At 31.9% G+C, this 14,062-nt stretch overlaps 2 protein-coding genes across 3 annotated transcripts; both read left to right on the plus strand.

Moving 5' to 3' along the window:
* The first annotated feature begins 2,400 nt into the window (after positions 1 to 2,400).
* LOC126836618 (ribonuclease P protein subunit p30) lies at positions 2,401 to 4,784 on the plus strand. 2 transcript variants are annotated; one of them, XM_050570186.1, is made up of 9 exons: positions 2,401 to 2,642; positions 2,720 to 2,865; positions 3,125 to 3,199; positions 3,339 to 3,407; positions 3,715 to 3,912; positions 3,997 to 4,064; positions 4,181 to 4,260; positions 4,338 to 4,454; positions 4,527 to 4,784. In XM_050570186.1, the coding sequence occupies exons 1-8, from the start codon at positions 2,567 to 2,569 to the stop codon at positions 4,427 to 4,429; spliced, it is 804 nt and encodes a 267-aa protein (XP_050426143.1). In that variant the 5' UTR covers positions 2,401 to 2,566; the 3' UTR covers positions 4,430 to 4,454; positions 4,527 to 4,784. The 2 variants fall into 2 exon arrangements, with proteins under 2 accessions (XP_050426143.1, XP_050426141.1); XM_050570184.1 differs by having other exon boundaries at positions 4,338 to 4,784.
* A 1,466-nt stretch (positions 4,785 to 6,250) lies between these two features.
* LOC126836556 (trifunctional enzyme subunit alpha, mitochondrial) lies at positions 6,251 to 13,792 on the plus strand. Its single transcript, XM_050570082.1, has 12 exons — positions 6,251 to 6,506; positions 8,685 to 8,776; positions 8,876 to 9,148; positions 9,788 to 10,038; positions 10,139 to 10,349; positions 10,425 to 10,600; positions 10,747 to 10,917; positions 11,003 to 11,225; positions 11,380 to 11,589; positions 11,968 to 12,163; positions 12,260 to 12,462; positions 13,386 to 13,792. Exons 1-12 carry the CDS (start codon positions 6,434 to 6,436, stop codon positions 13,587 to 13,589), a joined length of 2,283 nt encoding a protein of 760 aa, XP_050426039.1. The 5' UTR covers positions 6,251 to 6,433; the 3' UTR covers positions 13,590 to 13,792.
* Positions 13,793 to 14,062: the final 270 nt, after the last annotated feature.

Genomic DNA, 14,062 nt, shown 5'->3' on the forward strand with positions numbered 1-14,062 from the left:
AACCGATACAGACTAATAACCGGCCGCGCAGAGTGCAGAAGTGTGCGGTGTGTATTTGAGAATGACACAACGGGGAATTGGAAGAAAAGTAATTTTGGATAACTAATGGGTCCAAATAATGTCGTTAATTCATTGTGTACAGTATATATGTTATATTATATCGTTTGCGGTAGCGAAGGCGTGGCCGGTACATCCTCTGCCGAATGGCCAAAACCCATTAAACTTTAACGCTTCAAAACCAACACAATGCACAAAATCTGTTCCTCTTCCCCAAACACTCTGCGCCCGTTTCTCTTTCCCTGCCACTCGTTTTGGTTTTCCAAACAGGACCCCGTAGTAACGTCTGTTTAATAGTATATATATATATATATATATATGCGCACTTACCGCCTAAGTCCTGCCCAGCAAATTTCTATATCATGATAAAAAAAAAAAATCTTCTCTAGAAAGCAACTGTAATTAAACGGTATAGCGTTATTTCCTCGGATAATAATAGTGGTGTATTTAATTTTTTTTAAAATCAGAGCTGAATTAAAAATTACTTAGATAATAAAGTAGAAAATAGAAGTACACATTTGTTGTACCAATGTAAATACATGTATTTTTATCTATGGGCTACATCTTGAGTTTATTGTCTTTGTACTCGTTGTGTTTCTGAAAATTCAAATGATGGAACTTATCTAAGACATACTGGTTACTGCGTCTGACGGTCTATGTATTCGAAATTGGAAAATATCGGTCGTGTATCCAAAAAGCTACATATCGTGAACAGTTTATTGTTAATTGAATGAAAGATTTAGAGTAGATAAACGAAATTCTAGACAAATCAAAAGCGTCATAATTGGCGTACGGTTATTTGGGTGATTTTGCTGATCCAAGTCGAGCGGATAAAATGCGGCTTATTTGGAAATAAAAAAAATACTGCAATTTGTATTGACTTAGTGACGGTGGCGAGAAAGTGATTACCCAAAAGGGACATTTGCCGTTTACTATTGCCGAGGGACATTGGTAGGGCGTTCCGGAGCGTTTAAATTCTTTTGGTTTATCTGAAATCGTTTTGTCTCTTTAAATAGTGCACACGCCGCAGTCACATATAATATATAAAATAGTTGACAAAATCTTAAAGGGCGCCATTCCAATCGATACACTGACATGGTGTTTGCTACGTGTAATGCAATTAATAGGTGAACGATAAATCTTTGGATAAATCCTAAATATAATCTTTGGCCTTTGAGATTTAACCTTTGGTAAATTTTTTTTGGAACTCCGATGAATGATTGAATCGTCTAAGGAAAAATTAAGAATCCTTTTTTTTGGCCTTAAATCTGATAGGCGTTTTCCGTCCTAATTACCTGTGTTTAATCTAATTTTAGGGCACTCTCGGGACCACAAATTGTCGTTCTTTCCTTACCCTATACACCCATTATTGATAGGACTTTGAAAATCCGATTTTACAAATAAAGATAGATGGTACTTTTTTTTTAAGTCTTGAAAAATGTAATGAACATAAGTCTGAATGGAAGTATTGAGCGGGAAAAATTGTTTAAAATCATTCTGCAATAAGACTTCAATTCGTTCAGTTTTGATTCTTTTCGTGAAAAAAAAATGGTTTATATTTTTTTTATGCTCATCAGACATCAGCAAATTCTATCTGACATGAGTAATTATAAGACTTTTATACCTATGACTAAAATAACGTTATTTTGTGAATAGTCCATTTGTTATGGTTCTGCCCCTAATTACTGGTCTGTTTGTAAATTGTACAGTATGTATATAATATATCCATTAATCGTAAATAAGTAACTAAATATTTTTTTTACTTTATTAGGTTTTATAAAATCGTATATTAGTTTTAATAGTCTTATTTAAACGCACGAGTATGGATAATTTTAAAAGGCAATATTTGACAAAATGTTGATCTAGGTATGACAAATTTTAAAGGAAGGTTGAACAGGTTGATTCGTGATTGTTTAAATCTATTTTTCTACTAACAATACGGCGATTTAAAAAAAGTTTACGGAAAAAACTCATGGTTTCAATACTCATTATTTTTTTTATGCAGGTACAAATATATTTTATATTAGTACCTAATTGAAAAAATAATTAAAACTTGAAAACAATTTTACAATTTTAGTTTTTTAATTACTCAACTATTGAAATTAGAAATGCAGTAAATATGTTAATAGGTGTTTACAATTAATAGCGTAAGTAAGAATCCCAATTTTCGGGGTGCGTGCAAAAAACTATTTTCAAAATACAAACAATGGGCGATTTTTTCTGTAAAACGGGCTGATATCACTGAACTGAATACAATGTCTTATCAGCTATCGAGTTGCACTCAGCTGGCCTATGGTGTTGATAAGAAAAGGACCGCGGCTGTTCTTAACTGATAACGCCACACGTGGACACTGGACATTATAATTTATACTATTCACACGAAACGACATTAACCATATTTCTGATTTCAATTATTTAAACTTTTTATTTTTATTTACTCAATTGTAATAACTGATCAATAATAAAATAGTTCTAACTTTATGATATATTTACATGAGAACGATTCAAAATGATACCGCCAAAAGGCTATTGTGATTTACGCGTCGAAAAAATCAACAAAGATATAATTAATGCATATGTTGCACGTAAGTAAATGATTGTACCTATTATGCTGTAACCATTATTGTAAGTTTAGTTTACAGTGATATTGTTTGATTTTCAGTCGGTTATAATATGATCGCTGTGAATACCACGCTTGATTCGTTCTCATTAGACAGTGGTGTATCGAATAGAAAAAAACGTAAGAAACTCGAAAACACTGACAATGATAGTACTCAACAGGACTGTATACCACCCATTAAACCCATAGTAGGTTTTGCTAATATATTTACTTAATTACTTCTCAAGTGCCATGATTACACATTGAAGTATGTCTACGGCAGGACATATTTTCCGAAACACTACCATTCATGTCCTGGCACACAATACTTCCAGTTATAATAATTCCCACAGACTTGTGTCATTTCTATCGCCAGCACGCTCCGTCTCCATTGTGCCCCGACCATACTGTGCTAGTATTTTTTATATTACTTACTACTACTATAATTTTTTTTTTGTTTTTTTTTAGGAAAATGATTCAAATTTAGTTATACTTAATCGGTTAACGATAAAATTGGCAAATCCTGGACAATTTCAAAAACTTGTAAGTAAAAAAAAAAAACATTTTTACTGTGGTAGGTGTTTAAAAATGAAAGTAAAATGAATAATGTTTAACTAATGATCTACCTATCTTATGACTCATATCTATCGTATGACTAACTAATAATGTTTTAAATGTTTAGTCGAGTTCAAAAAATTTCAAATCGTACGATATAATGGCCGTAGAACCACTTAACGAACAAGTTTGTCAAGTAAAGTGTTATTGTGTATACTAAATAATAGCTTGTGTGTTCTAATAATTAATCCATAAATGATTGCCAATGATTGTTCCATAAACAAATCTGTAACTTGGGTCTAAAAAGGGCCAATGCCAATTATTGCCGCCAACTAGTTAATTCATTTTCATATGAAAATTAAAACATACTATTTGCTGTAGCCTCGTGGAAAATAAAAACTTAAAAGCTCATTTACCGAAAGTTACAAAAAGTGTGATTGGCCCTTTCAGTCCCAAGGTACAAAAATATTTATAATTTCGAACATTGACATCATCTTTTACAGGAAATAATTACTTCGCAACTAGTCGACATAATTGTGTGTAATGTAAAAAATGGCGTGATCTCTGCCAAAGGCTATAAAGTTGCAGTGGACAAAAATATACATTTTGAACTTTGCTACGGACCCATGGTCAACGGTTATTTCATGCGACAAGATACCATAACCCTTGCTCACATGCTGCACATGAAGGGAAAATCAAAAGTAAATAATACACGATTTATAATATGTCATCAATGATTATTTTCTTGTTATAAACCTTTTGTTTGATTTTTAATACGATTTCAGAATATTATCGTTTCGAGTGGAGCCAACGTGAAGACCGATATTCGCAATCCGCATGACATCATAAATCTGTATCCTTTTGATCGGAAAACGTTAACTCTATGTAATATGACTATTGTTGTAATCTTTGGGTCGTATTAGATTTGTAAGTGAAATGTTTATATTTGCCTTTACTCTACCGATGCAGAGGATTGCTGTTGGGCCTTTCGAACAAGCAGTCAAAGGACTCGGTTACTGAAAATTGTCATTTAGTTATTCTGAAAAGCTGTAAGTTTTTTTGTAACATATCATGTTATTGCTTGTTGTTATTCGCTAAGTGGAAATAAACCTTTTTTTTTTTTTAGATGGAAGAAAGTTAGGAAAATCGGCAATAAATGTTATACCGATCAATGATAGAGAACAGAAGACCGTACAAGCATCCAAAGTTAAACTGTGATAATAATTACATTACGAGTATTATTGTAATTATTAATGTTATTATCAGTAATTAATTGATGATCATTTATTAATTATTAACGTGTAATATTTCTCAGACGGCATCATCAGCTGGCATGAAATCAACATCAGCAAACATGTATAAGTTTGATGCCGCTGATGTTGACAAACCGTATTTATTTTCTGTTATTTCAATCTATATACAATGATAATAGATAAAATAAATATATTTTTAATTTTGATAATTAAAAAAGACTAAGTTTTTGATGTTAGATATTGTATACGCGTTTAATTGTATTAAATAATGTATGCATATATTTTACAATGTGTTATTATAATTTTTTTGTGTGTATGTATTACTTTTTTTATTATTTTTTTGTCTGGACCACGATATATCCTTAGCCGCTAAACCGATTTCTTTGTGTAGCAAATCTTAAGGTCGAAAATTATTCTTTAAAGGTATTTTTTTTTGACAAAAAATGTATTAAAAATGCACTTATTAATAACAATACAGCGACTAATTAATTAAGCAGCTAACAAATCTAAAAATAAACTGCATATCTATTGCACTCGATGACCTAATACTCAATTTGAAATACCCTACATAGAATGGCTGCGTATAAACCATTTATGCTTTGTATTATACACATAAAAAAAATCGTCCGTATTCTCATTCAATATCGTCTACTTTAACAACCAACGTATATCAAGATAATACTGCATTGGTTTTTTTTTTACAATTGTTAAGAAACTCACCATATACCAGCGTAGGATTGCATCGTATATATAAAACCAGCTGTTTTGATCTTGTGAAAAAAGTTCAAAACAAATTATTTTGATTATATAATAGTACCACTTAATATCTACTATAATTAATAACCGTTTTTAGGTCATAACACTGGTAAAAAACATTTATTATGGAATTAGGAGACATATTATTTTTTACACAATCATATCAAATAGCTTGTTTAAAGAACCACCTAAATTCCTTCATTTGTATTGAGTTATTATATGTAAGATATGTTTATTTGAATTAGGTTTAAATCTTCATTTACTTAGGAATACGAAAATCGAAACGATTTTTACGTTAACTAGAATTATTGCAATATAATATTATTGACGTTTCTTCAGTGTGGTTACGAAATTTAGTTTTATTCATGTCCATGCAACTGAAAACCCGTAGACAGTACCCCATACAGCATACTACATAGTAGTAAACACCACTATGGGGAAATAATAATACATACGAATTATTTTTGTAGGTTTTGTTATCAAAATATGTTATTGTAGCTAGGTAATTATTGTACTTTAGACTTCCAGTAGATTTTCTAAGGTCAGTCAATTTACAGCAAGTACATTATGTGTAAATATGTGCCGACTGCCGGGCAATGTTGATTTTGTACAAGATATTTTCAATGTATTATAATAATATGTATTGCTTGAATTTTGATTGATTAAAATATTTATTTTATATTGTAATATTTTTCAACAATTCCACTCGGTCAACGGTGTTGTCAGTTGTGCAACAGCTGTTATCAGTATTCCGTGACAACATTGAATATAGGTATGTGGGCAACTAGTGTTATCAATTTTTACTAGAACAATATCAGCTGTTAATCTGTGTTGTAATATGGCCGCCGAGTTTCTACCGAAGGAACGGCTAAACGGACGCCTAGAAAACCTATCGGTTATCACAAGTTGCAGTCCATAGAGAGTAATAATTATTAATCCATGTTGCCGACACACCTGTTTATCTCGATCCGCGGTTATCACCGTGTGTGTAATGAAAAAAAAAGCCTCGATAATGCAAGTCCAAGGAACTCGTTTTCTGTTCGCCGCGTCTGTGCATTTCCGTTTGGCAATAACAGCACTCGCTTGTGGCCGCGTATGACATTGTGGTAATTAATAAATTTTCATTTCAACAGAGGGCAGGTGATTTCGCGCACTCGGCCGCATAATATTCTTTTTTAGATAGTTTACAGTTTCGATACGCGCGCACCACACAATGTCGTTGTGCAGACTTGTTGGCATTTCCAACGAGATGTCTTTGGCCAATATCAAACGCGCCTTGACCACTGGTAAGAAACCGCGAAAACAAAACATCAAAAAAACCATTTATCCGTAAACTCATAAACCGTCTTGTTTTGTTTGTTGTCGCTTTGATTTGTGCACATTTTCCCGTAAGCCGGTCTCGCACCGACAACGTACCGACCCAAGTCGCAAGGACAATTGTTATTATAATCTAAATGTATAGGCTTTTTTTTTTTTTTTTGAGTACTAATATAGTTGGGAACTCTGTAAAAAGTAGTGATCTATTTATAGAGCTGACAATTTATGTTTTATACAATCACTTGACTAATAAATTAAATAATTAATTTGATTCCTGTTTGTGTTTGAAAAATTTTCTGTTCACATAAATGTTGTCAAGGATAGCTAACCAGGAAATGCACGTTTCTAATATTATACTATCATTTTATAATAATAGAAATAATTAAAAGATAATACGAATTATAACTCATAAATATTTTCTTTTAATTATTTCATTTTAATTACTTCGGTGTGTCATATCATATTATCTAAGCCTGCCCACCTGTAACTTGTAATATATAAAAACGGAAATTGCGCATTCAGTACTTTAGGGGCTGTGACAGGACCGAATTCACTAAACTTTCAATAAAATGAAAAAAATACAGTAGAATAATATTATATCTGTGCTTAAGTGTGGTCATTTGATGATATATTGAATAATTTTTTTTCTATGATTTTTTAAAATTCAGGTTTTTTTTTTTTTAAATAAAATATTATTAAAAATTTCCCGATTAAGTTTTCGAAAATTGTAAGCGCACAGATAAAGTTCTCCTCTATTTACTATCAACATTATGGTGATTTTATGACAGTTTTAACAAGTAATAGTCTGACTAAAAAACTTAACAGTTATTGAAGATACCTCACAATATTGTATTAAAAAATATATAAACATTTTGCACACAAATTCCATTTGAATATTGATTTTTAAATTTTAACCAAACAGTAACTGCTCTAGTCCCTGAAATATAATTTGTTAGTTATTGTAAATAACCTTATCATGTAACTAGGACATATGATCGACATATCTTGGCTACATTTCAATGTTACAATCACTATAACATTATACGACCTAATTATCGTTGTTGAATTATCAATCTTTTTTTTTCTTTCAGAGTTAGCGAAAAATGCCATCAAATGTTTGGTTTTTACCCAAAAAATATGGGTTTAATTAGGTGTGTGTCCATTAAAACTTTATTGGGTATAATTTTTAAATAAACCAACATTTTGGCAAATTCTGTTTTTTTCATTGGAATTAATAGGGATTGCTCTTAAACAATTCTCGTTGCAGTAGCAATTTCCAATGCTGTTACTCTAGCGATTTGAATATATTACATTTTTACCAAAATTACAGACAACATTTATTTTACAATAATTTTTGTTTCTCAAGTCAACGATTGTAGCAATGAAATAATAATAATAAGAAATTATTTCATAACGTTCTTAGGTGTGCAAAAGAAAATATTCATAAAGTTTAACGATGTATTGAAGATTTTTTTTTTTTTCCAATATCTGTTATCTGTTGATTGTGGAATCTATTACGGTACCGTTTTCAATGTACGACTTTTGTCGAAAAATACCCATTGTTTTTTTCGATCTAAGGTAAATCCTACAATTGTATACCATTCTATAGTAAATAATGTGATTTAGTTAACCCGTTATTATGTATATTAGACGGTATCTATACCATGCAAGCCATATTGATTCTGTATCAAAACAATATTGTTTTCAGTTTGTAGTTAAAAAAAACTTAGTTGTAAAATGTAGTTGACCCGCTGGCAATTGGTTACATCATAATGTATATTGTTCAATTATTTACGTCTTAAAATCAATACCAATAGAATTTCGTAAAATTTCAAACGTAATTGTAGTTTTTTATCGTTAAAGATAAAAGATAAAGATATTAAAGTAGATAAACACGTAACAAAATGTATAAATGTATAAATCTGTTACTAACACAACTATTCAATATATTTTAACACCAATTATTTATAACTGCTTTATTGTGTACGTATTAGCTATATTAATTATTAGTTAACGATATTAGTTTATCCTTTTGGTGTTTAGTTAACATTGTAATAGTTTGTCGACAAAAAATTGTTATAAAAACATTTAATTGCGTAAATTACTTACTAAATACCACTAATACGCGTAAATTTTGTTTTTTCCAGGTCAAAGATTATTTAGCCAAAATGTTCAACATACTTCAACCAAAGTTGTTGACAACATTTTAGTCATAACATTGAACACGCCCAATTCAAAGGTAAATTGTACAGTAAAAATATATCCGAGCACAATTGCGTTATTATTATTTTAATTATAATGTTATTTTTATTTTATTATTATTTTAATTTTATTTTAGGTCAATTCACTGTCTGAGGATGTAATGAACGAATTACAAGCCAATTTAAATAAGGCCACTCAAGATCCGGCAATCAAAGGCAGCGTTATTATATCAGGAAAACCGAATTGTTTTATCGCCGGCGCTGATATATCAATGTTGCAAGCTTGCCGCACAGCCGAAGAAGTACACAAGATTTCTCAGGCCGGTCAGAATATGCTTTTCCAAGTCGAGAGATCTTCGAAACCCATTGTAGCCGCCATCATGGGTTCGTGTTTGGGAGGAGGCCTCGAAGTAAGACTTTTCTCTACCTACCTTTGGTGTACCAATCGCTGGCCCTTAGAGTAAAAAAAAAAAGGTTCTCGATGCAATTTGTATTCGTCGTGTATTTTATACACATTTTGGATACAAACAAATTAACATTCCCCCCCCCCCCCCATAAGTTGGATGTTGAATTAATTTCAATTTGTTGATAATTTCCCGCGATATAGAGAATGTAAAAAATGTTGAAACACATAAAAATAACCACACCGAGAGTGTAACCGAGAAGTATAAATGAAATTGTAATTTTTTTTCAACAAATTTAAATAGCAAACAAGTAATTTTAAATAACAAGCGCTTGAAACGATAAAACAAAAAGTTCTATCTAATAAAATTAATTTTTCTTATTGAATGAAAATGTTTTACACGTGAAACGTTTTAATGCTCCCAACATTATGTATTTTAGTGTATTATTATTGACTCGGTCAATAATTACAAATTCCATGATGAGTAGTGTTCTTGATACTACTTATAGAAGATAAACATTATAAATACTATTTGATGCAGTTTTCGTATTTTAGTACTACAGAAAATATAATAATTTGTTTGTTTAATTAAATTAATTAAAAACACTTTGTTGAAAAATTGTAAATAATTACCAACGTGTTTTAGGTGGCTTTAGCGTGTCATTATCGTATTGGTGTCAAGAGCAAAAGTACCGCACTCGCATTGCCCGAAGTAATGTTAGGCCTTCTGCCTGGCGCCGGCGGTACCCAACGTTTGCCCAAACTCGTGTCCCTTCCCACCGTTTTGGACATGGCTTTGACGGGTAAATCGTACAGGGCCGATAAAGCGTTGAAAGTTGGTTTAATCGATCAACTCGTCACTCCTCTCGGGCCCGGTACAAACACACCAAACGAAAGGTCTGTTTGTTAAATTTTTTTTATTTTTTTTAATGCATTTATATCTGTCGTGTATGTGGTGTTTTGTTATTATTTTGTTTGTCCATTATGATTTACGCAGAACGCTGGAGTATTTAGAAGAAGTAGCTATTGACGCGGCCAAACAAATAGTTTCGGGAAGTAAAAAAATAAAAAGGAACAAAAACAAGACGTTGGTCGATAGCGCTATTGATTTGGGCATTAAAAACGAATGGATCCGAGAGAAATTCTTTGAAAGTACCAAAAACAAAGTCGAGAAAATGACCAGGGGCCTATACCCAGCTCCGTTGAAAGTAAGTAATTATTGATGAGCTAACTGTTGGCTAAATGTATTCCACGCGATTAACTCACGCTGTTGTAATTGTTAGATATTAGACGTGATTAAAACTGGAATTTCTCAAGGGAACACCAAAGGGTACGCTGCCGAAAGCCAAGGCTTTGCCGACTTGGCTATGACGCCACAAAGTAAGGGATTAATTGGACTGTTCAAAGGTCAGACTGAATGTAAAAAGAATAGATTTGGCGATCCCAAAACAAAGATCCAGTAAGTTCTTCGTCTCGGGGGGGCCAACTATTTGTTAGGTCCAACTGTATGGAATCACTGTAAATGTGACTGTGATGTGTCCAACACATTTGCATTTATGTCTTTTTTGACTTGTGCTCTGACGACTTTATGATTTTTACAAACAGGAACGTCGGTGTTCTTGGCGCTGGTTTGATGGGCGCCGGTATTGCCCACGTAACTGTCGATAAAGGCTACCAAGTGGTTCTCAAGGACGCAAACGACAAAGGCTTGGCTAGGGGTATCGCTCAAATTGAAAAAGGACTGTCGGGTGCGGTGAAACGCAAGAAGATGTCTGCGTATGTGTTTTTTCGAGTGACTTAAACATAGTATCTATGATCGATCATCTAAATTTTCGATTCCTTTTTTTTTTTTTCATTACAGGATAGAAAAAGACAGGTACATGTCCGATTTGACGAGTACGTTATCGTACGATTCTTTCTCAAAAGCAGATATCGTCATTGAAGCCGTATTTGAAAATATAAACATTAAACATCAAGTGATCAAAGAACTCGAACAAGTCGTACCCAAACACTGTATAATAGCCACCAACACTAGCGCTATTCCCATCGCCAAAATAGCCGCTGGCAGTAGTCGCCCTGAAAATGTAAGTTAAACAATACATATATAGATATTGTATGAGACATATGTATATATATATTGTATAGGACATATTTATATATATATATAGACATTGGAATGTAACACATTAATAGAAAAATTCTATATTGTTTTTTAATACAATTGAAACTCGTCTTTAGGTAATCGGAATGCATTACTTCTCGCCAGTAGACAAAATGCAACTTTTGGAAATCATAACGACTGAGAAGACATCGAAAGAAACATCAGCTGCTGCTGTTTCTTTGGGTTTGAAACAAGGAAAAATTGTTATCGTCGTCAAGGATGGCCCAGGATTTTACACTACTCGTATTTTGAGCACAATGTTGTCAGAAGCGATACGTTTGTTACAGGTGCATACATGAATAATATTTCTTGCATCATACAACACTTCTACGTCTTGCACAGTTAAATAGGGTTTTTGTTTTTGTACAATTGTTTGAAGCTTTTACAGTTTTTAGTTGATCATTATTAAACAATTTTTGTTTATATCTGATGACACATTCCAGTGTCCATCTTCTGCTGAACTATCAAATAACTACTGTTCACTGTCAGATGTCTAAACTACCGAATAGGACAGTGAACATAGCAGTTTAGCTGTTCAGCGGACTTTTTTGGAGATGGACACTGAAACGTCGTCTAATTATACCAAAAATCAAACATTTGTAGACATTTCATACACAATTCATAGAATTTGAGTTACAAGTTTTACCGACATACATTTTTCATAGGAAGGAGTAAGTCCCAAAAAATTGGATAGTATTACGAAAAGTTTTGGCTTCCCGGTTGGTGCAGCTACGTTGACCGATGAAGTGGGAGTGGACGTCGGTTTCCATATTGCCACTGATTTATCGAAAGCCTTCGGTGCACGGCTTGACGGTGGAGATCTCAAATTTGTAAAAAGTATGGTGGACGGAGGATTTTTGGGTGAGTTCATTGTTTTGTTTTTTTTTTTCATTTCCAAAACTCATTAACCTACTTATGCGGCTCAGCTGAGAATAATAATAACTAAATTTCTATTAGGCCGTAAATCGGGAAGCGGTTATTTCGTGTACAAGGCCAACTCAAAAAGTAGACCGGAAAACGATGAAGTTATCTCGTTGTTAGAAAAATTCAAGATGGAACCGAAAGGCGAACAGACTGTTGAAAATCAACAGCTACGTATGGTGTCCAGATTCGTCAACGAAGCCGTTCTGTGTCTGGAAGAATCTATCCTTAATAGTCCGGTACAAACTATATAATATTATATTGTGTAAAACTGAATTCTGTTTTCTCGAGGTGGCAAACGACACGAGTGTGTCTAAACTGTAAATTGAAATTTCGTGTATTATTTTAGTTTGAAATAATGAATTTTCATTATTGATACCGACAAGTTGGTTTCAAGTAGCATCTATTGGCAAAAACTACGAGATTTAAGTTTAACATATTGCGCTCAAAATTTGTATACAATTATTTTGTTGTTGAAATTAAATTTGACGAGTCTATAATATCATCTCATTGTTTCCCGCGACACTGCCACTGGATTTTGCTAAATGTTACTGATATTATTATTTTTTTTTTTTAATTATCAAAAGTTATAATATTATATATTATTAGTACAAGTGTTATTTTAGATTTTATTTTCCTTAGACATACAAAGCAAACCTATTGTACTTTTATTTGAACAAATATCTAATTAATAATTTCCAATACATTTTTCATCAGTAAAAAAAAATGAAACCTTTTTTAAATGCAATTTAAATTTCAACATTAACCCGTTTAGTCGTAAATTGTATTTTAACTAAATTTTAAATTTTAAAATTAAAATAAATATCTATAAAGTTTACACGAAAAAATAGATGTTTCATATTTTTGGGACACTATGACAGAAAAGAAATAGCTAATGGTAAATAACAATATGAAACACTAAAAAGCGAACATTCAACCAGCCTTGTCTGAAAATTGTTACTAAACTTATGTTTTAATATCAAATTTTTTACCATAAAATAACTCATAGAGTGTTATAAGCAACACTTGTTAATCGATAGTATTGCTTTTGTCAATAGAATACTGTTTGACTATTCATAATTGATATGCATGCTAATAGCTAATAATTATCGAATAATATTTTTTATATTGACGTTAATATTTTTATTACATATTATTTTAGGTCGACGGTGATATCGGAGCCGTATTCGGTTTAGGGTTTCCGCCGTTCTCGGGCGGTCCATTCAGATGGGTCGATTGGTATGGTGCCGACAAGCTCGTTGCGAAAATGCAGACATTCCAAAACGATTACGGCGCACCTTTCCAACCATGTCAACTACTGTTGGACCACGCTAAGGATACATCCAAAAAATTTTATCCATCGTAAAAGACTTATCGTCGTAAACTATCGACTAGGGAATCAAACAACACTGGATCAGTTTTACGAATTTTGTTCTACATATAATATAATATAGTTGGAATTACTCGCTAAGAATTTATAGATAATATACTTACAGAATTCTTTATTTTTTTAATTGTTGGTGATTCAAATGTAATATTATCATTATATATTTATTATTATTATTATTACTTTATGTATTTATTATAGTTTTGTTTGAATACGGTTTAATATAAGAACACATATATATATATATATATATATATATATTTAAAATGAAACTCATAAATTACTAATTTATAGGGACTCGTTAAAATCACACAATTTATGATCGACAATGGTGCTAATTAACCATTAACCACACTCGTGAATTGTTTTGTACACCAAACTTTTATAAATATTAATAAATACACCGCGAGTGGTAATAATTGAAAAAAAAAAATATTGCGTCAAGTTGAGGG

The sequence above is a fragment of the Adelges cooleyi genome, unplaced genomic scaffold (genome assembly GCF_023614345.1).
Source record: "Adelges cooleyi isolate 19-005CV unplaced genomic scaffold, UGA_ACOO_1.1 ACOO_flye_CR_arks_rails_tigmint_CR_PRNA_247, whole genome shotgun sequence".
Lineage (NCBI taxonomy): Eukaryota > Metazoa > Arthropoda > Insecta > Hemiptera > Adelgidae > Adelges > Adelges cooleyi.